This window comes from Myxine glutinosa, chromosome 2, assembly GCF_964187855.1.
Source record: "Myxine glutinosa chromosome 2, kmMyxGlut1.1, whole genome shotgun sequence".
Taxonomy (NCBI): domain Eukaryota; kingdom Metazoa; phylum Chordata; class Myxini; order Myxiniformes; family Myxinidae; genus Myxine; species Myxine glutinosa.
Genome location: NC_136262.1, coordinates 217,217,057 through 217,244,599, shown reverse-complemented (window position 1 = coordinate 217,244,599; position 27,543 = coordinate 217,217,057). Strand labels below are relative to the sequence as shown.

Here is a 27,543-nt window from a genome sequence, read left to right as displayed (position 1 = left end):
ATAATTAACCACGCAAATATCATCAAAAAAGTTATAATTAACCATGCAAATATCATCAAAAAAGTTATAGTTAACCACACAATTGTCATCAAAAAAGTTATAGTTAACCACGCAAATATCATCAAAAAACTTATTGTTAACCACACAAATATCATCAAAAAAGTTATTGTTAACCACACAAATATCATCAAAAAAGTTATAATTAACCACACAAATATCATCAAAAAAGTTATAATTAACCACGCAAATATCAAAAAACTTATAGTTAACCACACAAATATCATCTATATAACGGCACGTATGAGACAATAGATTAGCGAATCCGAATTTTTTCTCGTTCATCAGTTTTTGTGTAAATGAAAATTCACAGAAAATAAGAAAAATGTCCACTAGTAGAGGGCTGCAATTCCCACCCATGGGAATACCTTTAACATGTTGAAACGTTATCCCACAAAAGGACTTAGAAGTATTAAATAAAATAAAATTAACAGCATCCTTAAACTTCTGCTTATCAAAACAATGAAAACTTGAGTATTTCTATTTAGAAAAGAATGTTCTATCAAACCTGACACATAAAAACTTATTAAAAGAGCTAAAAACCTTGTCAATTACTTTGAAGAGTGAATATAGAAATATAGAAATAGTGAACTAGTGCTAATTCCAAATTTGTATACAGTGCATTCAGAAAGTATTCAGACCCCTTCACTTTTTTCACATTTTGTTATGTTGCAGCCTTATGCTGAAATCGTTTAAATTCATTTTTTTCCCTCATCAATCTACACTCAATACCCCATAATGACAAAGAAAACTATTTTAGAAAGTTTTGCAAATTTATTAAAAATAAAAAACTGAAATATCACATTTACATAAGTATTCATACCCTTTGCTATGACACTTGAAATTTAGCTCAGGTGCCTCCCATTTCTCTTGATCATCTTTGAGATGTTTCTACACCTTGATTGGATTCCACCTGTGGTAAATTCAATTGATTGGACATGATTTGGAAAGGCACACACCTGTCTATATAAGGTCTCACAGCTGACAATGCATATCAGAGCAAAAACCAAGCCATGAGGTCGAAGGAACTCCCTGCAGAGCTCAGAGACAGGATTGTGTCGAGGCACAGATCTGGGGAAGCCTAAAAAAAAAAATCTCTGCTGCATTGAAGGTTCCCAAGAGCACAGTGGCCTCCATAATTCTTAAATGGAAGAAGTTTGGAACAACCAGGACTCTTCCTAGAGCTGGCCGCCCGGCCAAACTGAGCAATCTGAGGAGAATGGCCTTGGTAAGAGAGGTGACCAAGAACCCAATGGTCACTGGCTGAGCTCGAGATCCTGTGTGGAGATGGGAGAAACTTCCAGAAGGACAACCATCACCGCAACACTCCACCGATCTGGGCTTTATGGCAGAGTGGCCAGACGGAAGCCAAACAGTTCAATCTTGGTTTCATTAGACCACAAAATCTTGTTTCTCACAGTCTGAGTCCTTTAGGTGCTTTTTTGGCAAACTCCAAGTGGGCTTTCGTGTGTCTTTCACTGACGAGAGGCTTCCGTCTGGCCACTCTGCCATAAAGCCCAGATCGGTGGAGTGTTGCAGTGATGGTTGTCCTTCTGGAAGTTTCTCCCATCTCCACACAGGATCTCTGGAGCTCAGCCAGAGTGACCATCGGGTTCATGGTCACCTCTCTTACCAAGGCCCTTCTCCCCCGATCGCTCAGTTTGGCCGGGCGGGCAGTTCTAGGAAGAGTCCTGGTTGTTCCAAACTTCTTCCATTTAAGAATTATGGAGGCCACTGTGCTCTTGGGAACCTTCAATGCAGCAAAAAAAAAATTGTAGGCTTCCCCAGATCTGTGCCTCGACACAATCCTGTCTCTGAGCTCTGCAGGCAGTTCCTTCGACCTCATGGCTTGGTGTTTGCTCTGATATGCATTGTCAGCTGTGAGACCTTATATAGACAGGTGTGTGCCTTTCCAAATCATGTCCAATCAATTTAATTTACCACAGGTGGACTCCAATCAAGGTGTAGAAACATCTCAAAGATGATCAAGAGAAATGGGAGGCACCTGAGCTAAATTTCAAGTGTCATAGCAAAGGGTATGAATACTTACGTAAATGTGATATTTCAGTTGTTGTTTTTGAAATAAATTTGCAAAACTTTCTAAAATCCTGTTTTCTCTTTGTCATTATGGGGTATTGAGTGTAGATTGATGAGGGGAAAAATGAATGTAAACGATTTCAGCATAAGGCTGCAACATAACAAAATGTGAAAAAGTGAAGGGGTCTGAATACTTTCTGAATGCACTGTATAAAGTCGAAAAATCTAAAACCTCAATCGACTTGATATCGAGGCATCTGATCCTATCCAAGAACTCCAAAGTATAATTAATGCTCCAGAAAGTGTTAATACCAGAATTCTTCTCAATTGCCAAATAATGTTTCCTGAACTCTTCCCTAACAACTTGTAAGCCTGAGTTAGCTATAACCAATAACTGTTTGGTGATACATTGCTTGGCACCAGCTCTAAACCTATACTTGTATGGGTTCTCATTAAGTTTTGGGATCCAGAAAAGCCGAGGAAAACAAAGATTTACCTCTTTACATTTAATACTAAAACTATTAATTAAAACTTATTTATGCTCAGAGACATTTTCAGTCAGAGACTTCCTCAACATATTTTTGTCGGACGGACAGACACCAACGTGATTTCGAAGGTTTTCTAAATAAAACTCAATGCTGAAATTTGGAACATATTACCTCAACGTACAAAGCATTTACTTCTGAAATTTGCAGCTAATTTCATCCAGTAGAAACGTATTTTCAGCCCCCATGTTGAAGCTGCATTCAGAGAAACCGTCCCATATAAAGGGAGGGGTGATTTGCGCCTCCCTTTGATATATATATCTATATATATAAAACACAGTTGTGTGTGTGTGTGTGTGTGTGTGTGTGTGTGTGTGTGTGTGTGTGTGTGTGTGTGTGTGTGTGTGTAATGTTACCGATAGACTCCTTAACGGATAGGCTTACGTGCTTGATATTTGACATAGACATGGCCATTGAGCCTGGGACGAACATGGCTGAACTCAAAATATTTGACGATCCATATTTTTTATTCATATTTACCTCAGCGCATTTCAGCGCACGGAATCAACGGAATCAGAGCAGGTGGGCGCTGATTCGCTCAGAGCGATCACGTGATGACGCTATGACACTATGAACGCTATGACGCTATGACGCTATGAACGCTATGAACGCTATGACGCTATGAACGCTATGACGCTATGACGCTATGAAAAAAAAAATCGCTATGACGCTATGAAACGCTATGCACGCGATGACGCTATGGACGTTATGACGCTATGACGCTATGAAACGCTATGAAGCTATGAACGCTATGAACGATATGACGCTATGAAAAAAAAAATCGCTATGACGCTATGAAACGCTATGAACGCTATGAACGCTATGACGCTATGAACGCTATGACGCTATGAACGCTATGAACGCTATGACGCTATGAACGCTATGACGCTATGAACGCTATGACGCTATGAAAAAAAATCGCTATGACGCTATGAAACGCTATGAACGCTATGAACGCTATGACGCTATGGACGCTATGACGCTATGAACGCTATGAACGCTATGACGCGATGAACGCTATGAAAAAAAAAATCGCTATGACGCTATGAAACGCTATGAACGCTATGAACGCTATGACGCTATGAACGCTATGAACGCTATGACGCTATGAACGCTATGACGCTATGAAAAAAAATCGCTATGACGCTATGAAACGCTATGACGCTATGACGCTATGAAAAAAAAAATCGCTCGCTTTCCCAAGGGGCTCGCTCTCCCCCCGTTCCCCTCCCCTCCCCTTCCCCCTCCCCCCGTTCCCCTCCCCTCCCCCTTCCCCCTCCCCCTCCCCTTCCCCCTCCCCCTCCCCCTCCCCTTCCCCCTCCCCCTCCCCTCCCCCGCCCGGCAATGCCGGGTACTTCTGCTAGTATATATATAATTATATTCTTGAGCACCCCTCATAACTCGAAATCAAGCCTCCATATCGAATTGCAGAATAAAAAATCGGAATTGTGCTTAACAGCAGTTCTGATTGCTAAAAAAAAGTGTTGGTTTGCCGACAACGTGACTCTGGTGAAGCGAAGGTCTGAATGAAGTGAAGGTGAAGTATGAAGTGAAGGTGACTCTGGTGAAGTATGACCGCTGAATGGTGAAGTGAAGGTTTGATCTGAATCGTTTTTGGCCCTATCTGAATGGTGAAGAACCATTTTTTATAAAATTATAGTTTCCGGATCCGGTCTTAACCAAAATCGAATCAAGTCGTCCTCCTCACAAACCCAACCCGTCGAAAAACAGACAGACGGGGGTGAAAACACAGGCCTCGTCCATCTTTGGTGGTGGAAGTAATTACGAATAGACAAATGAAAAGTGTTCAAATGAGCAAAGCAAGGCATTCATATTGTTCGTTCCTAAGGAGTTGTTTTCACCGCGCTAAAATGGCGGCAGCCGTTGCTAAGCGGAAGTAACCTGAAGTTACAGCACCCATTACTCATATAAAATAAATAAAACCACAAAAAAACATCTTTTGGCCTCCTACGTCACATTTCCTTGTTATTATTCCTCGTTGTTATTCGCATCCTGGGTCCATGCACATCTCGATCGACGGTAAGTCTTGCGAGAATCCATGGGGATTCGTGAGCCATATTATACAAAATCTGCTTTAACTAACTGTAGAACGTTTTTTTAGAATTTATTTCGGCACGTTACGTACAGAGTCTGATGGCTCTCTCTCAAGGACCATAAATTGAAATGAAGAAGAAGAGAAGGAATAATGTCGACTTTTCCGAACCTTGCCCTCTGTGGCATTGCGCATGCGCATTGACTCCTGCCACGTTCGATCTTGATGTGAGTGCTTGTTCCCATCCTTCGGGGGGGGGGAGTGGGGAGGTAATAACAATTTAATTCTTCATGAACCTTTCCTCATAAAACGGAGATGAATGGGTTACAAAGCAGGGCAAATTGAAGAGTTTGACGTCCTTTTTTATTGGGACTTCAAAGAATGAGTAGGTAGTAGTAGTAGGCCCACTCGTTTGGGACAGGTCAGGAGTGCATCTTCTCTTGGGAGGATTTTCGTGGACACCTTGAGAATGATGTCTTGTCTTGTCTTGTCTGCCCCGAAGTGGAATCTGATCATTTTGAGTCTGAAAGTAATTCTCGGGATTGAGTTCGTGTATCCTTGTCATGCGTGCACCTCCGCCGTAGGTGAACGGTCCGGTCCGTTCATATAAATAGAACGACTTCAGAGTTGAGGCCAAGTCTAAGAGCAATGGTGGAGATAGTGTGTGTTAAGGCAGCCGCACATCAGACTCTCACGACGTGATTGGCGGCGACACTGTTTTTGGTAAATGGTAAAGAAGAACTGCAGGGAGACGAGAGGATGAGAGGGGAACATGCTCTCCCTGAGCACCGCTGCTTTGGTACTCCATTCGTGCTGGAATGTCGCCGATGGCTTCCCAGGGGAATAGTAAGGTGGCGAATAGGAAATACCGTGACGGGCAAGACAAAAGCACCAAGTTTTCCACAGAATTTATTTTGGGTACTATGATTAATTTCAGAAGGGGAGCCTTCAAAAATGGAAAATGAAAAATCTCAAGAAAATGATACTGCTCTTAATGCCTGATTTCTTGTTTATATATGTAAATGACCAGGATTGTAAATAACGAATCGACACATGTGGGAAAATTACGCGCTTAGACCGGGAATCGAACCCAGGTCCTCTGGTAAACCGTACCAGTGCTCTGCCATCTGCGTGACCCCTGGGCGTCAAAGCTATCTGGGCGAACCCTGGGTGTCAAAGCTATCTGGGCGAACCCTGGGTGTCAAAGCTATCTGGGCGAACCCTGGGTGTCAAAGCTATCTGGGCGAACCCTGGGTGTCAAAGCTATCTGGGCGAACCCTGGGTGTCAAAGCTATCTGGGCGAACCCTGGGTGTCAAAGCTATCTGGGCGAACCCTCGGTGTCAAAGCTATCTGGGCGAACCCTGGGTGTCAAAGCTATCTGGGCGAACCCTGGGTGTCAAAGCTATCTGGGCGAACCCTGGGTGTCAAAGCTATCTGGGCGAACCCTGGGTGTCAAAGCTATCTGGGCGAACCCTCGGTGTCAAAGCTATCTGGGCGAACCCTCGGTGTCAAAGCTATCTGGGCGAACCCTCGGTGTCAAAGCTATCTGGGCGAACCCTGGGTGTCAAAGCTATCTGGGCGAACCCTGGGTGTCAAAGCTATCTGGGCGAACCCTGGGTGTCAAAGCTATCTGGGCGAACCCTGGGTGTCAAAGCTATCTGGGCGAACCCTGGGTGTCAAAGCTATCTGGGCGAACCCTGGGTGTCAAAGTTATCTGGGCGAACCCTGGGTGTCAAAGCTATGTGGGCGAACCCTGGGTGTCAAAGCTATGTGGGCGAACCCTGGGTGTCAAAGCTATGTGGGCGAACCCTGGTTGTCAAAGCTATGTGGGCGAACCCTGGGTGTCAAAGCTATCTGGGCGAACCCTGGGTGTCAAAGCTATCTGGGCGAACCCTGGGTGTCAAAGCTATCTGGGCGAACCCTGGGTGTCAAAGCTATCTGGGCGAACCCTGGGTGTCAAAGCTATCTGGGCGAACCCTGGGTGTCAAAGCTATCTGGGCGAACCCTGGGTGTCAAAGCTATCTGGGCGAACCCTGGGTGTCAAAGCTATCTGGGCGAACCCTGGGTGTCAAAGCTATCTGGGCGAACCCTGGGTGTCAAAGCTATCTGGGCGAACCCTGGGTGTCAAAGCTATCTGGGCGAACCCTGGGTGTCAAAGCTATCTGGGCGAACCCTGGGTGTCAAAACTATCTGGGCGAACCCTGGGTGTCAAAGCTATCTGGGCGAACCCTGGGTGTCAAAGCTATCTGGGCGAACCCTGGGTGTCAAAGCTATCTGGGCGAACCCTGGGTGTCAAAGCTATCTGGGCGAACCCTGGGTGTCAAAGCTACCTGGGCGAACCCTGGGTGTCAAAGCTACCTGGGCGAACCCTGGGTGTCAAAGCTATCTGGGCGAACCCTGGGTGTCAAAGCTATCTGGGCGAACCCTGGGTGTCGAAGCTATCTGGGCGAACCCTGGGTGTCGAAGCTATCTGGGCGAACCCTGGGTGTCGAAGCTATCTGGGCGAACCCTGGGTGTCGAAGCTATGTGGGCGAACCCTGGGTGTCGAAGCTATCTGGGCGAACCCTGGGTGTCGAAGCTATCTGGGCGAACCCTGGGTGTCGAAGCTATCTGGGCGAACCCTGGGTGTCGAAGCTATCTGGGCGAACCCTGGGTGTCGAAGCTATCTGGGCGAACCCTGGGTGTCGAAGCTATCTGGGCGAACCCTGGGTGTCGAAGCTATCTGGGCGAACCCTGGGTGTCGAAGCTATCTGGGCGAACCCTGGGTGTCGAAGCTATCTGGGCGAACCCTGGGTGTCGAAGCTATCTGGGCGAACCCTGGGTGTCGAAGCTATGTGGGCGAACCCTGGGTGTCGAAGCTATCTGGGCGAACCCTGGGTGTCGAAGCTATCTGGGCGAACCCTGGGTGTCGAAGCTATCTGGGCGAACCCTGGGTGTCGAAGCTATCTGGGCGAACCCTGGGTGTCGAAGCTATCTGGGCGAACCCTGGGTGTCGAAGCTATCTGGGCGAACCCTGGGTGTCGAAGCTATCTGGGCGAACCCTGGGTGTCGAAGCTATCTGGGCGAACCCTGGGTGTCGAAGCTATCTGGGCGAACCCTGGGTGTCGAAGCTATCTGGGCGACTCCTGGGTGTCGAAGCTATCTGGGCGACTCCTGGGTGTCGAAGCTATCTGGGTGACTCCTGGGTGTCGAAGCTATCTGGGCGACTCCTGGGTGTCAAAGCTATCTGGGCGAACCCTGGGTGTCAAAGCTATCTGGGCGAACCCTGGGTGTCAAAGCTATCTGGGCGAACCCTGGGTGTCAAAGCTATCTGGGCGAACCCTGGGTGTCAAAGCTATCTGGGCGAACCCTGGGTGTCAAAGCTATCTGGGCGAACCCTGGGTGTCAAAGCTATCTGGGCGAACCCTGGGTGTCAAAGCTATCTGGGCGAACCCTGGGTGTCAAAGCTATCTGGGCGAACCCTGGGTGTCAAAGCTATCTGGGCGAACCCTGGGTGTCAAAGCTATCTGGGCGAACCCTGGGTGTCAAAGCTATCTGGGCGAACCCTGGGTGTCAAAGCTATCTGGGCGAACCCTGGGTGTCAAAGCTATCTGGGCGAACCCTGGGTGTCAAAGCTATCTGGGCGAACCCTGGGTGTCAAAGCTATCTGGGCGAACCCTGGGTGTCAAAGCTATCTGGGCGAACCCTGGGTGTCAAAGCTATCTGGGCGAACCCTGGGTGTCAAAGCTATCTGGGCGAACCCTGGGTGTCAAAGCTATCTGGGCGAACCCTGGGTGTCAAAGCTGTCTTGGTGATCCATGGGTATCAAAGTTATCTGGGTGACCCTTAGGTGTCAAAGCTATCTTTGTGACCCCTGGCCACCAAAGCTATTTGGGCGACGATTTGAGGAACATTCATTGAGAATTTCATTTATAGAAAAGAAAATTTCCAAAATATTTCATTAAATATTTCATGCTCTTTTCTCCCGCCTCTGGAACAAACTCCCACACTCCCTTCAATCCCACTCCTCCCTCCAGGTCTTTAAAACAGCTGTTCACCACCGTCTCTTATCTTCCCCCATCCAAAACCTTGATCTTTTCTACCCCCACTAATTCACCCCAGATCCACCTTGTTTGAAATTCCAACTTCTTTCCTGGAAGTCCTGGCAGTCTCCATATGTTTTATACCTCTCCCACCACCCCCCTTGCCATGCCCCCCCTCCCCAAAGCCCTCTCCCTCCCATAGATCTCTCGATGTCGCTGCTCTCAGATGTTGTGTTTGTGTTCCTCCCCCTCTCGCCCCATCTTGTCTACCGCTCCCCATGTTATATGTTTTATGTGTCGGTTTGTCTTTCTGTGTGATTAATGTTATCTCTTTCACGAGCCTCGATCTTGTATTCAAAAAAGGTTTTAAAAAAAGAGCCACCGTACTACTCCCCTCCTACCTCCTTTGCTTAGCTAAAACAATACATTGTTTCAAGTGTGCGACTGCACACTATCAATGTTTTAAAACTCTACACAATGTGGTTAGCATATGCTTAAATGAATAAGACCTGTCTACCTGGTCGGTGGAATACATCCTCTTCTTCCACAAGAAGAGTGCAAAGACAAAAGCTGCTCAGTAGTAGATCGATTGGCCTTCATCGATCACCAGTTTGTTTTCTGCCTCACAGCCACTCAACCATGGCCATGCTGCTGCTGCTTCTCACAACAACGGATGGAGGCTATGAATCGGAGTAACGTTGGGGCTGTGTCTCCGGATGCATTGCTTGACCGAAACAGTTTAGCATCCAGCCCTATTTGCCAGACTCTCCGCTTGAGACAATTGTATTGTCTGGTATGTCTGGGATGCATAAAAACTGGTTTGATATCTAGAATATGGCTTTTAATCCAGGTAATTCCCATATCCTCACAGTTATGCTCTGCAAGGACCGTTGGATGAATCTCGGGAAGAAGTCCAGTCCTTTGAACTAGTGGACCTCACCATAAACGATGTCTTTTCCTGGTCTTGAACTACAGTGTTTTTAGAGGATCCTCTGTCCGTGTGTTATTAAATTCTGGAGAATACGCTTAATTGCACACTGGGGTGGCAGGATGGCCTAGACTCTAGAGGTACGTGTACTCCTCTAGGCTGTATATCCTGAGTTTGAATCTAGATCCAGATATAAACTGTCATCCTGTTGTTTCACAGGCAAGGTGATTCTACAATGTGTGTGTGCTTGCGTTTAACTGGGTAGTCCTGTCTGCCGGCATTGGTGAACGTTAAAAACCCCACGTTTTTTTTTTTTTAAACCCCATTTGTGAAGAGTGGGTGAACTTTCGCCGGCACCATGAGCAAATTCAAAATTCCTGCCCCAACACCTAGTCGAGGCTCAGGTCTGGCCAGTTAGTTCATGAAAGACTTTGGCCAAAACCCTACATCCGGCCACCTCCATAAGAATGTGGGAATAATTGTGGGCGTGAAGAAGAAGAAGAAGACGCTTGAACTGTGAGAGTGGGGGTGGGTGGAGGGCGTGGTTGAGTCAGACTGGTGTGGTATGGTACATGCTTGGAAAGGAGGAGGTTAAACAAATTCTAACTCACAAAAATCAAGGCTGATATTTCGATGTCCAAGCTTGGGTTTATTGAAAGGATAAAAAGCACGTGATACTCAAAACACCGACGCGGTACTGCACAAAGCAAATGATGACTTGCTCTAACTCCACTCGCTCCCTGCTCTGCTTTACCATTCCTATGCTCCGCTCACAAACATTCCCTAATGCCCTTCCCTCTAGAAACTGTTCATAGGTGCAAGACCGCTCTTTAAGCAGTGCCAGGAACCGCTCCCTATCTGGAAGCTGGTAGAAATTCCGTGGAACGCTGGTGATCTTTTCACAAGCTGTAACATCAACCTCAACATTAATACTTGTAACTTTCTTACTCTACATTTATTTACCTTCAACATATTTCCTTAGCAAACACCACACAGTCTCATGATAAACAATTTTTTCCATATTGAATCGTAGGTACGCAAGCATTAACGATGCACAGGACACAACACAATTCCTCATAATCACTCGTAAAGAACTTGTCCATGGTTGATATATGTGCAAGGCCCCATATGTATGCATGTGCACACCCATGTTAAGTCAAACAGATATGGTGGACACTCAAAAATGCGAACACGTGCCAATTTGAATAAAAAATTCAGTTTGGTACAGTGTAGAGTGTAGACCGTCCTTTCCAACTTGAATAACAATCATTTTGAAAAGGGCATTTTTTAAAATTTGCTTTAGTTCTAGTTATCCTGCATTTCTACTGTAGTTGTGGGGCAGACTTGCAGTCTGCAAGCAACATTTGCATAATTTTTCCAAATATTTGCATAATTGCAGGGTGTTTAAAGGTTGACATGGGTCTCCTTAAAACAATTGTGGTTATTATTTAATTTTTTTAAATCATATTGTCTACCTTGAGCAAGTTGTTCAGGAAGTGACATCAACGCTGGTGAATGCATTCTGCGTAAAACCAAGATGGCATACAACATCACGCGTGTTTTTGTATAGTGGTGTACCACAAGTTGCTTGCATTCTCACATGCAACCAACTGTTGTCAAGTAAACATGAAATGTATTGAAATATATTGTTACTCATGTAAACGTGAATTGTAATGAATAGATAATTTTAGAGAATTGCTGGATTACTATATTAATATATATATACAATTGCAGAAAAATTATATGCCATTGTTCAACGTGTAGAAATGATCATCTGTTTTCATTTGAGATTCATTAAGGTTCGTGCAAGTAGGGTATCAAACGACCTCATGTTCGATCAAAAGGAAACTCGTGTGACATTTGCAAAATAGCTCCTGAAGTGCTACCAGAGGGAGGAAGATTATCTCTTGAAATTATGACGTCATGAAACCTGGGTCCATCATTTCGTACCAGAATCAATATAAGCCGGAATGGCGTGAGGGCATATTTGGTCCCCCATAAGCCGAAAAGGTTGAAGTTCAGCCAGAAAGCCTATGACAATAATTGTGTTTTGGGACCTTAATATTTAATGTGAAATTTATTGGACATGTAAAAACCATGAATGCACAGTACTACAGTGACGTGCTCTCCAGTGAAGTGAGCAACAATATGCAGACAACACCCAGGTATGCTGTCTGTGTGTGGTTGCTGCATGATGAATTGATGATGCTCATCCTCACTCAGCAAATGTGACACCATCAGAAGAAGATGGTATTTTGAATCATTTCGTGTACAGTTCAACTGGTGTGTCACCTTGTGATTTACCTCTCTTTGGACAACTCAAAGAACTTCTGGGTGTCATTAAGGTTACGAACGATGAAATACATCAAAGCATGTGTCCTTATATGGTGACAGAAAATGCGTACCAATCCCAACAAGTTTCATGGAGGTGCTACCATGTGAAAAAAAGCAATTGCATGTGTACTTTGAGAAATAGTCGGTTTCCTTATCTCACCTGTACGTTTTAGATTTTTTTTTTCTCCAATAAAAAGTCCACATCAACTTATAACTACCTAATTATATGATGACCCCTTTCTTAAATGTTGTCTTTCACCATAATCACCATTTCACTTCCTACAATGATATTTAATAATTCTCTTCCTCTTCATAGTGAATCGCAATGAATGGCCAGTTGGACCTGGCTGGAAAACTGATCATAAAGACTTGTTTGGGGAATGATATTCGCCGAATCCCAATCCACAATGATGAGATAACATATGATGAGCTGCTGCTCATGATGCAAAGGGTTTATCGTGGTCACCTCGGCCCGACAGATGAAGTTACCATCAAATACAAAGACGAAGGTAAGAGGAACTAGCCCGAGGTTGATTTATGTACAAGGCCCCATATAATGCATGCACGTCCACACCCATGTTAGGTTGAACAGATACAGTTGACCCTCGATAATGTGAGCACCTGCCAAGTCGAATTTAAAAAGAATTGAATTTGGTCCTGTGTAGACCATCCTTTCCAATTTGAAAAACAATAATTTGGAATAGGCCATTAAAAAAATTTGCTTTAGTTGTAGCTATCTTGCATTTCTACTGTCCTAGTGGGGCAGGCTTGCAGACTGCAAGCAAATAAAATGAATCGGTGATTTTCTTCCCGTTTCCAAAAAACCTAAGTTGTGTTTTGGAAAATAAATTGCATTCCATGATTGTGGGAATAATAAAATGATTGTTCCTTTTGATGTTTTTGATAAATATTTTTGGCAATGTTATCTGTATTTCGACAAGTTTCTCACGTGGAGTCTTGTTTGTCTTCCACTTGATAAATATGCATTGATTTAAAAAATGTTCTGAATGTCAAAATCATCTTAATAGAGTGGTTTTTTTTTATAACCAGCGGGCCATATACAGAGGTCTGACTGTATATGTAAAGATGCTATAGTGAAAGTATGCACAAAAAACACTTACCATTGTACACCGTTTATAAATGACAAACATCCACAGACACTTCTCGAATCGTATCGCCATAAAAGCGAGAAACACCAGCTCCCCTGGGGCTGAATCCTGAATCGTGCCCTGCAAGATCACTTGACATGCGATTGTATATGGTCACGTGACTGACCCACCATGAGCGGGAACGAAGCTGCACCGGCCGACCTTTGTTTACAGACATTTTCATTTAGGGACAGTTTTGTGATTTTTTTTTGTTTGTTTGTTTTCCTGGCATTCTGGCTTCAAGTTCCATCAGCATGTAAAATTTTCAGCTTTCTAGCCCACCCTGAAAGTTTTTAAATATTTATATAAATGAGTGAGTCAGTCGTTGCTTACCTCCTCCACCGAAGGTGGTGGGAGGTTATGTTTTCACCCCTGTCTGTCTGTTTGTCTGTGAATATGATATATCAAAAAGTTGTGGACAGATACGAACGAAACTTGATGGACATGTTGGGTGTATGAGAAGGACTAATCAATTTGATTTTGGTGAGGATCCAGATACGATAATTTTTTTTAAATTTCTCAAATGATTCTTCACTTTTGAGACATGGGGGGGGGGGGGGGGAGGGGGCAAAAATGATATATTGCGTGATATCTCAAAAAGTTGTGGATGAGTTGGTTAGGTGACGAGAACAAGCCAATTCGATTTTTGGTTCAGGTTCGGATCCAGATTATCAGTGGGATACAAAGCGTATAAACTTTCAGTCTGGTGGACGTATGCGCACTACCGAGTGCCGATCTAGTTATAAAGAGCTTTATATATTAGATAACGATGGTACATGGCAATTAAGACCCAAATGAATTTGCTGATTCAGGTTTGCTGTACATTTAAAGTGGTGCGAGTCCATTCAGAACTTCCAATAACTGGCAATGAACATACGAAGATAAAATGATACTTGAGATGTGCTTTCGAGAAATGATGGCGATGGTCCCCGCGATTAGTGGATGGTGATGGAGTTATCGGCGCAGGGCATAGCCATAACTAGGCCTCTGAATTCGCTGCACAGTTTTCTGCATGTTCATCACATCCCGTTATTTTAAACACTAGCCTAATGGGATGTACTGAAAGGAATAAGGTGAATTTGTCACTAGTACTGTATTGTTTGGAAACTCAATTTCCTGTCTGTCTGACACAGATTTGCCTTATTTCTTTGAGCATATTCCATTGGTGGTTGTCTACATTAATGGGCTATGCAGAAAGATCAATGGACAGGAAGCAAAGTATCCTTCAAAACAAATGTGTTTTACTTTAGATTTCAAAATTTGAGTGTGTTAACGCATTGATGGTTGCCAAGTTTATAGTCTGCCAATGTAGCAAGAAGGTGATAAGGCCAAAATAAATGCAAGCTTAATAGACCATTATTTAATTTGTATATTTCCGGATTGCTACCAACGAGGAAGTCATGAGCTTGCAAAAAGCTTGAAAGAAATTTCCGTTGGTCATGAGATTTGCAGGTGGGCACATTTACACAACAGATAAAAGTTTAACTTTTTATTCTTCCTTGCCCAAAACTTTAGTTTCTTTTTCTGTATTCCTGTTTTTGTTTGTCATTTCTTTTTTATTATAATTACAGATGGAGATCTTGTGACTATATTTGACTCCTCAGATCTTTCCTTTGCTATTCAATGCAGCCGAATTCTGAAGCTTACTATCTTCGGTAAGTATTCTACAACAGCCAATGTGTTTCCTGTTTGTCAAAATATTGTGATTATTTGATCCCAGATTCATATACTGTATCAATCTGTACATCGTCCACTCATATCCTTGTAATTTTATAGAAAGATGACTTGAGAAATTTGTTTCTTGGTACTGTTGTACGACTAGAAAAGGCTGCGAATACAGATTCTGTTTGAATAATACTGCACAAGGAACTTTGACATAGAAGGTGGGCCAAATGGCCATCTCCTAAAACCGACAAAATAAGTGACTAGATGGTATTCATAGGAAACTTAACCCATGCAGTCTTGAGAAGGATTTGGTAGGAGTTGGTGCGACTTGGTCTTCAGCGAGCTGATATGGAAATGCTGTTCAAATTTCAAGTCAGATGAAAATTGTCAATTTTAGAAATTCCGACCGATTTTGACCTCAAATGGTGGTTGGTTGAATTCCGTGACCCGATATGCAAACCTCTTCAAATTTCAAGTCGATCAGATGAAAATTGTCAATTTTAGAAATTCCGACCGATTTTGACCTCAAATGGTGGTTGGTTGAATTCCGTGACCCGATATGCAAATCCTTTTCAAATTTCAAGTCAATCGGATGAAATTAAACATTTTAGAAATTCGGCCTTTGTTGACCTCAAAAGGGTGACCGCTATATCAAATGGTCATGTAACGTGGTAAAGGTTCAATTTCCTCTGCTGAACGGTTTCCGATATACGCTCTTAACAAAATGCAGACACGTACGTACGCTACCGATCGTTTAACCCCACTTTTCGCTTCGTGGGTGCAGGGTAATAATAAAATATTAACTTGATACAGAACCATGTAAAAAATCACTCAAATGTGAGAAGGCTGTTAGTTACAGATCAGTACCACAAAATACCATTAATTCGACATTCCTAAAATGCACAAGAATCCTTGTAAGATGAGGTTGATCATCACAGATGGAGAATGCAGTTTGAAACCTTGTTGGGCAGCATTACAGAGGCAATGAAACAAATTTACAAATACTTTCAAAGCTATGGTAAAAAAGCGAGGTTTTATTCTTCTATTAAGAAATTCTGGATCATTGATGACTCCAAACGTTTAATCGACAGCATCAACAACATTAACAACAGGGATGAAGCTAAATGTTAATCATCTTACGATTTTTCCACATTGTACACGAACATTCCACCTGACAAACTCTTGGCCACATTGGACAGAGCAGTAGACAAAGCATTTGCAGGGTGTAAACATTACAATCTATCAAAAAAGAGCACATTGCCCTCTAAAGTCTAAAAGGAAAGACCATTTGCATGCGGTTCTACCAAAAAAAATCAACTTGAACAAAGTATTCGACTCCCCTTGAACACCCCGACAGACAATAATACCCATTGGGTCGGATCTGGCACCTTTCTTTGCACCTCAAAATTTGCACATTCCTGCACATGTACGAATGTGATTGGGTCCAGAAAATGGTTCGTTTAGTTGCAGGAAATCTGATTAGGTGGCTGGCTGCCTTTGTTTGGGAAGTTCCAGTTGCAGAAAGCAAAATTATTCCTGTGTTGTACAAGAAAGATATTTCTCCTGAAAATTGTCTCTACAGAAATTGGTGCAATTTTCAGGGTTGACATTTGTTGAAAACGCCTTTGTTTGACGTGCTCTTTTAGCTGCTAAATTTATTATCCCCACACTTGAAGAAACAAGAATGACCATACTGTGGTCACAACCAGCAACAAAATCCGGTAACGGGCCGATTGGTAAATGCACATTTAAAGCAGTCTTAGAAGATGAACAGCGTGATTGGGAAACAGACATTTAATGCTCTATTGAAAGATTAACTCGACATCGCTCACCCATGACAGCCTCCACCACAGTTATATCAAAACGAGCCGATTCATTACACGGTCATGGATTGTTTAACCCCAATATCGGGCCATTCAAAATATATATATAAAGGCTATTTTTTCGGGAGGAGCATTCCATACATACATACATACTGACAGCTTGATTAAACCGAACTAATACTTTTTATTCGACATTGATTAGATTTTTCAGGGTAACGCTCGATACAAACAAAGTCAATGGAAATCTGACGCAACAAACCCGAGCAGTATATCATCAGCAGAGGCCTACACGCCTGATGTGTTAGGTTCACCAGAAAACCAAGATTGCGGCCATGTTATTTAGTTTGGGTGCCATGGCCATGATGGGTGGAGTCAAGGGACAAATGTGGGTGGGGCCCAACAGCTGTCTGCCCAATGGGTGCCCATTACAATAATCGACCCCCAACAAGAGCCACAACAACAACAACCATGTGGAGCTCTTGTAGACCTGCTACACATCACAGGTAAAAACAGGAATGTTGTAATCTGTCTGTCTGTCCCTCACGCTACCTCCTCATAAACGGTTGTGCAGAAATTCACCAAACTTTGTAGTTATGATCACTCCCTGGCAAGAAGTTGACAGCAGTATCATCCCCACCCTTGATATATAGCATGGGGTCAAAAGGACGAATCTTTAGCACTGCCACCAGAGGTGGATGGAGGTTATGTTTTCACACCTGTTTGTCTGTCTGTCTACGAGTTTGTCTGTCTGTGAGCAGGATATTTCAAGAAGTTATCGATGGATTTGGACGAAGCTTGGTGGACAGATTAGGTGTGTGACAAGGATGAATTGATTTGATTTTGGTGAAGATCTGAATCTGGATACTAAAATTGCTTCATTGATTCTTCACTTTTGAGAGATGGAGCCAAAAACAATATATAGCACGATATTTCAAGAAATTATGGACGTATTATGACAAAACGTGGTATCTGAGTTTGGTAGGTGACCAGAACAAGCTGATCCGATTTTGTTAAAGTTCCAGATGCAGATCCGGCCTCTCATTGGACTACAAGACATAAACTGTTCAGCCTGGTGGAGGTATGCGCTCTCCTGAGAGCCATTCGCGTCAAACATTTTTTAATGAAACTTTGTATATGCAATCATGGGGGACACCTTAAAGTTTCAACGATTTTAAGGATTTGACCCCTGGTTTATGCCACAAGTTTTTTTGTTTTTTTTTCCGCCCCCCTCCCCCCAACACTCAAAATTTGATATTGGGTCATTCCTGGTGATCATTCCTGGTCCATTTGCCATTTTTCAATTTTGCTTTCGGTGGGAGGCATGAGGATTTTTGTGTTTGCTATAACAACACTGTTCTACCATTATTTTATTTTTATTGTTTTTTTTTTGTTTTTTGGGGTATGCAGAGTCAAGGCTCGTGTAAGAGCTAAATTTGTCCTCTTGGTCCTTTTGTCCTCTTGGTCTAATTATGAATGAATGAATGAATGAATGAATGATCGTTTTAAGGCCATTTTCCCCGCTAGAGCGGGGGTTAGCCCTTGCGGGCCCCATGACAATCATGGTTCCCTGTTTGAGGCAATGTTTTTATGGCCGGATGCCCTTCCTGACGGAATTAAATATAAAATATTATATACAATATAATATTTCGTCCTCTTGGTTATGAGGTTAACCACAAGTGTGGCTTCAAATGGTGAAAATAGACTAACATAAGCGACTAAACTAAAGACTTTGAGATGAGGCATGTCCAACACCTGACGACAAAAATGTTGGGTGTAGTCAGATTACTTTTTTTTTTTCTTTCGAGGATTAGGTGAATGCATTACAAAAATATAACATGAAATAACATGAAGCAACTTGATGATCAAAATCGTCTTTTGTAACCAAGCTCCTCCATTTTCAGTAATTGGATATTTCGCAAGACGTCTGGAATTTCATCCACTGTACAGGTTTTAGGTTATTTCCGTTATTACTTGGCAAAAAAACATTTTTTGACAAGTATGTTGATCACTCCGGTTTGTGTGTTTGTGTGTGTTTGTCTGTCCGCTTACTTATACTTGCCTACAGGTCACAATTTTAAACTGATCTTCGCGAAACTTCACCAAATGGTAGAGTTGGTGGTCCGACAGAGTACTATTTATTTTTGAGGTCAAAAGGTCAACATAGGTCAAAGGTCAACCACTGTTACCAAATTTCTAAAATGCTCAATTTTCATCCGATTGACTTAACATTTGAATAGGATTTGCATATGGGCGAACTGAATTCAGCCACCAACTATTTTTGAGGTCAACATAGGCCAAAAGGTCAACATAGGCCAAAGATCAACAACCTTTTCATATTTTTAAAAATCCTCAATTTTCATCTGATTTACTTGAGATTTGAATAGGATTTTCATGTCAGCTTATTGAAATCGACCGCCAATTATATTTGAGGTCAACATAGGCAGAATTTCTAGAGTTGTCAATTTTCAACAAAACAACTTAAAATTTTAAGAGGATTTGCATATTAGGTCACTGAATTCAACCACCAATATTTTTAGTTCAAAAGGATGCTCCACTGAGTGCCATTCTGCTTTGTCCCTTTTGCCAAGCATCGCTCTGAGTGAGTTTTCATTTATTTATTTGTTTGTTTCCAATGAGTTGTCTAGCACAGATTCTCATACCTTTTCTTCTTCTTCTGCTTGTTCTTCTTCAATTTTTGTGTTGCCAAGACATCACAGAAACACATTGATCCAAAGTTAAAGAATTTCTGTTTGGCATGTTTCTTCGTTCTCAAATCCCACATTTTAATTTATTTTCATCCAGAGATTGAGGCTTATCTTCTTATACTTTAACGACCCCAATTATTCCCATGTTCCTGTGCGATTGGCCGGGAGAAGCCTGGCTCGAGTCTTTCACAAACTAACTGGCCATGCCCGACGTTCAAGTAAACGGCAGGAATTTGTAATTTGTTCAGAGTGCCAATGATAGCTCGCCTACTCTTTATGAAGGGCACGATGTGATCTTTAACGTCCACCAACTAATGCCAGCAAGCGGGACGCTTAGTTTGATGCCCATCTAAGGGACGGCACACACATTGATGTATCGCCCTGCCTTTACAACACCAGGATGACAGTTTAAAGCTGGGTCGAGATTCGAACCCAGACTAGACAGCTTGGAGGCAAGTGTGAGGGGTTCAGGCTTATGATTAAGCTAACAGAGCTTATTTGTTTTATTTGTTTTATAAACTTCAAATTGCTTTCATTGCCTGACCACTGACTGCTCCCTTTCTTCCACATGCCTTATCACCTTTTTCAGTTAATGGAGAGCCAAGACCACTGGAATCTGACCAAGTCAGCAGTTTGCGTCGAGAGCTTGCATTTCTACGCAACAGGCTCAATTCCCTTCTCGACTCTCTGGAGATGCGACAGCCAGCTCCTCCAGCTCAGCACACTACTGGCAAGACTTTTTTTCCTTGATCGCTTCTTTTTTTCTTTTTTTTTACGTCTTGTTAACCGTTATGTTATTCTACAAATAATGCATAAAAAAATTGTGACATGCTGCTTCAGCGACTACTTTGTGTGCTGTATGTGCTATGACATCTACCGCTGGCATAACTTTCACTGTTTTTCTTATCAACATATTATTGATGTCTACTATTTACACCCTTTTTTCCTGCTTTCTCTACCACAGATCCTCCATCCCGGAAGAGTCAGCACCCACAGGTCCAACTCCTTCCAGACTGCTCCTTAAGGCTACAGGGAGGAAACGTCATGGCATCGGCTCTTAGGTTAAAGGAGAGAAACGATGCATGGAGTGAAGCCTTATTATGGTTTCAAGGACGATACCGATGGTTGTAAGTGAAGCTTCTGTTAGTCGGGTCGGGGGACGGGCTCAACGTCGTTTTCTCCATCACTGTCCTTTCGAGACTAACGTTCAGTCGTACGGGCCATGAAGTAGTTTTGATAGATAATTGTGCGATAGGTCTACGTCGGTGAGTGGCAGCCATGAAGAAATATGATGATAATTTTTAGTCAGGTCACCGTCGTGAATTGGATAAAAATAAGAAAACATGGCTCATTGAACCCAGTGAATGCCAATGGCCTGGCAATGCAAGTTCATGAAAAATGATGATGACATCATAGGTGAAGTGGCATACAGCCAAAAATGTTTTTATCGAATTCCTTATCATAAAAATCTGAAATTGCATGCACATGATTTATGACCCATTTGTATTGAAATATTAAGTTTAAGACATCATAGGTCACATGGTTTGGCAGCCATATTGGATTAAACCTTAAACCTTAAAAAAACAACTTCTCCCAAACCACCAAATTGATTGACTCAGAACTTTACATGTCATTGACTAGGCATGGCAATTAAAAGATGGTAACAAAAACATCATTGGTCACATGGTGTGGCAGCCATATTGGATTGAAGGAAAATTTTAAATCTCTGCAACCGCTTACCCTATCGATGCGAAATTTTACAAATATCTAACACCATTGTTGCATATAGTTTGAAAATGATGATGTCATAGGTCACGTGGTTTGGCAGCCATCTTGGATAGAAAAACGAACCTTATCCGATCAACATGAACCTTCACAAACATGATCCACTTCCCATACATATGCAGAGTGTACATTTTTTAAGGTCATATGTCATGTGGTATGGCAGCCATATCAGCCTGAAAGCCGATATTTAAAAAAATCCCTTCTCTGAAACAGCTTCACCGATCGATGTGAAACCTGTCATGGCTGCTGAAAATGTGATACTTGAAAACAGCCAAATGGATTTAAATCAAACTTGTTTATTTTTAGGACAGTGAACGAGGGCATCTACCCGTTGTGGGACTATGAGGAAGTATATTGGTGACACAGTCGTATTGCTCTAGTTTTTAGATCAAAATGTCAAAGGTCAAGGCTGCATAAAATCATCAATTTTCAATTTTTTAACTGTTTTTGTTATTTTGAGCATACATAAGAAGAAGATGTCTGAATGCGGTCGAGTTTTGCATTTTCATGTACTTTCTAGTTCATATTATATAAAAGGAAAAAGTCATTGAGTTAATGTGAATTTTACAATCTACACTAACATATAAGACTCGTCGCTTTGCTGACAGGAACACCAATCTTTGCGTAATTGAAAAAATAAAAGGACGTTGTTGTTTGGTGTTAAAAAAAGTCATTAAATGAAAGAAATGGGGGAAAATAAAATTAGGACGTGTATAGGGAGAGTGTTAAAGGAATATTCATCACAGCCTTTTTAGATGCTGAATTGCAAATAATATACAAATGAACAACGCACTAAGACGAAGATCAAAATGAAAAATAAATTCTCACCCTCCCCTCCCCTTTCTTCTTTCTTTTGAATAAATTGTCTCAGGTACGTATATATAGATGAGTATGATTTGGATTCGTGGAGATTCGTGTGAATTAAAATCCCATGAATTCCTCGAACTTTGAGGGCAACTCAAATGATTGGTGCAGCAAAATCATGCACTAAGGGAGAGGCAGGAGAAGGTGAGGATGCTGGTGAGAATGCTGGTGGTCTTGAGGTGGAGGGAGCAGGGCTGAAGAAATGGGTAATGGGGAGCTGCCTGACAAATTGCCCAACATTTTGATGCAGCTCTTTGTACAGGCACAGCGTATCATCCAAGCCCCTCTTGAACTCGAGGTAGCTCTCCACGACTGGGTCAGCGTCTTGCACCCTGTTGACAATCGCCCGCATGTCCTGCAGCAACTCGCCCAGGAACTGGTCTGTGAGGTTGGATCTCTTCACCTCTTCCTCATTACTGCCCGCCTCCGCCTCCTCCTGCTCGGAAACCTTTGGAATGGTGTCCAACTCGTCCTCGATGAGTGGGTTTAGGGAACGGTTCAGCATCATGGTTTTCAGCATGAAGTCCCTCGTCTGCATGTTGTCCTCGATCCATTTTTTGAGAATCTTCTCCATCCTTTCCATGTGGACATTCCGGACATGGGTGACCACCTTCGTACTCGATACAGCGCTCGCTTGAAGTTTCTCACGAATCGCCTTCTCCTTCCGTATGTAGCGAACGGTGGATTCATTGACGCCGTAATGCCTGCCAACAGAAGGAGCACTCTCTCCTCTCGAAAGCCGGTCGAGCAGCTCGTCGTTTTCTGGCTCAGGCACATCACTTTATAATTTGCGGGGTTCACATGTTTTAGTCACTGATGGAACATCCCCCAAAGCCTTTTCATTGTATAACATCTCTGATGATGCTTTACCGTAAATTGCAAACTGTAATCTATTTAATGAAGCGTTTGCATTCTATAATTCGTGAAGTTGACTTGTTTACACATCTGCTGGGATATCCCACGAAGCTCGCTTATAGTGCGGCTAAAATTCGCTATCGCGAAAACCATGAAAACGCGAATTACACAGCAGTGAATGTACGGTACGGTACTGTACTGTACTGTGCAGTATAAGCAGGTCATGCTCACGGCTTCTATAAGATGTTTTTTTGCGTACGTACGTCCAGCTGCTTTATGCATGGCTGGTGAAAAATGGGTTTTATAAATGTGTCAAGCTAACGGCTCGTGAAATTTTTTTTTGCGCCCCTGAAAATCCCTCGATTTCTGCGGAACACAGCCGCGAATAGAAAAAAACCCACAAATTTGCGGGACATTTTTCCGCGAATAGAGAAACGTGGCATTTTATAAGCCGTGAATACGCGGATTCCGCGAATAGCGGAACCGCGAATAGTGGGATCCGATGGTATTTTACCTATTTACTTGAAACGTTTTTCCAATGTCTTGACATAGCCTTTTGCAGCTGAAAAAATTGCAAATGATCGAGGCTGCTGTTTAAATGCCAACTTTTATTGCAGTTTCCTTAACCAAAAGTGATAGCTCTGTATCTATAAAGCTATTGATTAAAATAAATTGCACAAATCGACTTCCTAATTGCAAAATATAATATTTTGTGCTCCACAAAATGTTGTTCAGTATGGATGTCAGTGTAATTACATACATGAATGTCAACATGTGCATGAGTGCATGTATTTGTCTCGTCAATTTCATTGTTTACCGTTTTATTTACAGTATCTTCAGGTGCGGTTATGGGAACGGAAGAACGAGCTGGAACTCCAGACAGTATTCATTCGGCCTCATCTGGTCATGGGGTTCCCAGCATGTCGTCCTATCAAGCCCAGCCACAACCACAACCACAGCCACAAACGCACCAGGGTACAATGAAAAAAAAAAAATTCACGCCCAACCTCTGATGAAAAATTAGTCCAATTGGAAAATGCTTGGATTGAGTGTATCATAGGAGGGACCATCATATGACAGATACCTTGTTAGTGGAACTTGAAGTAGATATTTTTTAATGGATAATAAATTGTAGTCGTCAAATTTCATCGTTTGTGGTATCGGAGAAGAAAATGGTACGGTAGTTAGGTTGCTTTTTTTTTTTCTTTTTTTTTAAAGAAGTTTTAACGAAACAAGTTTAATGCGACCATGGGAATGTTTGCAGTGGAAGGTGACCTGAGATCGGTATGTATTTAGACGTATGGAAATTGATTTAGACGTGTGCTTGTGCGACAGGTCAGGGATATATGCAGTTTGGAAATACTCAACAGCAGCAAGCTCCTCAACATGCATTTCCTCAACAAGTTTACCCACAAGGTGACTATCGAAAGTAATGAACATGTTTATATGAACATCAATCGTTCCTTATCTAACCTGTACTGTAAGTGCAACAACAACTTGAGCCCAGCTGGGTGATCATTTTGCATGATATTGCCCACCTGTATGATGGACTGCCTCCACCGGCTGTAAAACACCTGGCGTTTTAAAATGAACACCACTTGTTGATGCAGGTTAGATAAGGAATTATGGATGTTCTATAAAGCATGTTCACTTTCCAAAATGTTATTACAACTTTGAGGCCATTAAAATTTTCTTGGCACAAACACATTTATCTGTTTGTTTTAACAACATGAGTATTTTCCTCCTGAAATACAAAGTCACTTCGCTGTAGCACTTCATTCATCTAGCATAAGGCTATCAAGCTGCCTTGTATTACAACAAGCAACGAGAACTGTACTCGATAGAGCGCATACCTCCGCCAGGCTGAACAGTTTACATTTTGTGTCCCAATGATGGACCAGACCTGGATTCGGACCTGAACCAAAATCGAATCTGCTTGTTTTTGTCACCTGCCCAATAAAGAGACTAACAGACAGGGTGAATACATAATCTCCGCACAATTGATGTTTTCCACATGTATGCGAATCATCGGTGCTACATGTGGACCTACATGTCCTACATGTGGAATGTAGTCAGAAATGTCCTGAAGCTTATTTTCCTGCTAATGTATTTGTTTCAAACTACATTACAGAAAGTGTCATTCCATGTTGTCATCATTTGGAACACTTTTGTTCACCCGAATTTGGTGGTTGAAGATACTTCAACCACTGGTTTCACATTCGACAACTAATGCAGTAGCTATTTGAGTATCAAGAACAAATGCATCAGAGTAAGTGTCATGACACTGTAGTCGACACAGAGCAGAGAGTTTGGACAATTCTGATACTGGTTGTCTGAGTTGTCGTTGGTTATTCAAGACTGGGCAATTGAGGAGACAGAGACATAGACAGAGACAGACAGACACAGACACAGGCAGAGACAGACAGACAGACACAGAGAGAGATACAGACACAGCGAAACAGACAGAGACACACAGACAGACAGAGAGGTTGCGGTTGCAGGCACATCCAGCTTTTAGAGGTGGTTTATATTACGTCCGTGGAGCACAGCAATACATTTATTCTTAAATGGCGTTTGAAAAGCATGGTGGTTCTCTCTCTCTCTCTCTCTCTCTCTCTCTCTCTCTCTCTCTCTCTCTCTCTCTCTCTCTCCATGAAACTGCTCACCTCCACTCATTTGTTCCTCTTCTCTCTCGTCTCTGAAACCAACTTCCTCAGTCTGTTCAATCTCATCCGTCTCTACAGGGTTTCGATGCAGCTGTTCATCACCGTCTCAGGTCATCCCCCCATCTATACTCCTGATCTTTTATAACCTCGTTAACCCTCTCAAAGCCCACTTCTTTCCAGGTTTCCAGGTCATTGTCCCCCTGCTCCCTCACCCTCCTCTGTATTGTAGCTCTGCGACAAGCCTCTACTCTGTATACAAAACTCCCAAAAATTATTGTGCCGGTTTTGCACACTGCAGTCACCATGGGGGCTCTCTCACCTTTCAATATGTTCTGTGCCTACAGTGGCATTTTGTTTGACATTGTCACACTCAAGACCCCTGTATCTACGACAACATGCCTGGCTGCCCACCACCGTGGCACTTTCTGTACCTCGGATGCTCTCGGAACTCTCCTGCTCTGTTTTGCCAGTGGCGTGTCATTCACCTCTGATTTTACAAACACTTAGCTGCTAATAGTCTGGCCACTTCTTACCTAGTGTCCTCCCACTCTCAACATCCTCACATCAGACCTGATGTCTTTCTTTTATTTATTTATTACTTTTAATCCTTCCCTAATTTTATTTTTATTTCTTCCACTTATTATGTAACTTCCACTGCTGACCCACAGCTGGAGATTTTCCTTGGTTATTATTGCCATTTCGTTTCATTGTATATCTAATAAATTACATCTATATTATAAAAGGAGCCATGTCTGTCTGTTTGTTTGTCGTGTTATTACTTGAGAATCGATTAACGGATTTCAATAAATCCAACTATGGTGGATTTGGGTAACTCCCGGGAGTGTTTGTGATCCAATTTTTTTTTTATGGGTACAGGGACATACGTGTTAAAACTGCAAATGCCAACACATGACGTTGGTTATCCCTGCATGGAGAGCAGGATCTCCCAGGAATCCTTTTTGTTTTCTTCCCCCATAGATTAGCCATCGCAGCAAAGATTGGTATTTCCGTCAGCGAAGCGATGGGTCTTATATTCTAGTATTTATATAATTAAGGTGGTTACTCGTTCCCTTCCGTGGTGAAAATATGTTGCAAATTTTAATTTTACCATATGGCAGATTTGTGTGTGTTATTTGACTGTAATAATTATCAAGGGAGCTACCTCATCTTGTAATATTAACACCAAGTTTGTTCTCAATCTCAAGCCTACCCACAGTCTCAGCCTCAGCCTTCGTTTGCTTCCTTTCCTGGGCAGCCCCAAGGCCAGGCTACAAATCAGCAACCCTTTTATGGAGTTTCAACAACTGCCGGGGGCTATCCTCAACCTTCTCATGCTGCTCAACCGCCTCATGCTGCTCAACCGCCTCATGCGACTCAACCTCCTCATGCTGCGCAACCTCCTCACGGGCAGCGTACAACATATCCACCTGGAGCTCCACTTCCTCCAGCAGCAGCACCTTTACCGCCAACCCCTCAGGCAAACCCTTATTCCCGTACCCGTCATGGCGTACCCCAAGGTTACAGCCAGCCTGGTTTGGGCTACCGCTAGGATAGAGCTAAAGAGTTTGCTTAAGGCCGAAATAGATTGGAGGTGAGTCACTAAATTGTGTATAACTTACAGGTGGGGGAATGATCACTCCTGTGATTTAGTTTAATCCACAAAACATTGAAACCACCAACTGCATGTTTATGCGGAAAGTTATTTCTGTCTGGCTAGCCATTAGGCTTGTCAGTTGTTCCTGTCATTGTTGGGCTTGACTGTGCTTTATTACCTGATTGGCTATCTGGCAAGTTGCCACTATTTGGGCAGTTGGCCAAAAAAATGGACTTTTTGACCAAAAATGAGTTCAAAATGGTTACTTCGCATTAAAATGTAACATGTCAAGTGAAAGTTCATGCATCTACCATTCCGTTTCATCATGGACAAACAAAATATGTGTGCTGTTAACCTTGTAGTGCTTTTAGTTCTGTGTCCCGTTTGCTTTGGGGTAAAATCAAATAAATAAATATAAACTGCATCTTGTCTATTTCTTTATTTATCACAGATGCCACCAC

At 42.7% G+C, this 27,543-nt stretch overlaps 1 protein-coding gene across 6 annotated transcripts; it reads left to right on the top strand.

The window, feature by feature from the left end:
• Positions 1-4,614: 4,614 nt before the first annotated feature.
• On the top strand, positions 4,615-27,506 carry TFG (trafficking from ER to golgi regulator). 6 transcript variants are annotated; one of them, XM_078772245.1, is made up of 9 exons: positions 4,879-4,919; positions 9,345-9,508; positions 12,294-12,486; positions 14,697-14,780; positions 19,908-20,048; positions 20,283-20,405; positions 23,654-23,797; positions 24,158-24,238; positions 26,694-27,506. In XM_078772245.1, exons 3-9 carry the CDS (start codon positions 12,303-12,305, stop codon positions 27,035-27,037), a joined length of 1,101 nt encoding a protein of 366 aa, XP_078628371.1. In that variant the 5' UTR covers positions 4,879-4,919; positions 9,345-9,508; positions 12,294-12,302; the 3' UTR covers positions 27,038-27,506. The 6 variants fall into 6 exon arrangements, with proteins under 6 accessions (XP_078628375.1, XP_078628370.1, XP_078628371.1 ...); XM_078772247.1 differs by having other exon boundaries at positions 9,345-9,783; XM_078772246.1 differs by having other exon boundaries at positions 4,911-4,961.
• The last annotated feature ends 37 nt before the right edge of the window (positions 27,507-27,543 follow it).

Excerpts from the sequence above, each read along its gene's own strand:
- TFG (XM_078772249.1), top strand. The coding sequence starts at position 12,303 with ATGAATGGCCAGTTGGACCTGGCTGGAAAACTGATCATAAAGACTTGT. Across the intron at positions 23,798-24,157 it reads ACAGCCACAAACGCACCAGG|GTCAGGGATATATGCAGTTT; the intron begins GTACAATGAAAA and ends CTTGTGCGACAG. Across the intron at positions 24,239-26,693 it reads TCAACAAGTTTACCCACAAG|CCTACCCACAGTCTCAGCCT; the intron begins GTGACTATCGAA and ends CTCAATCTCAAG.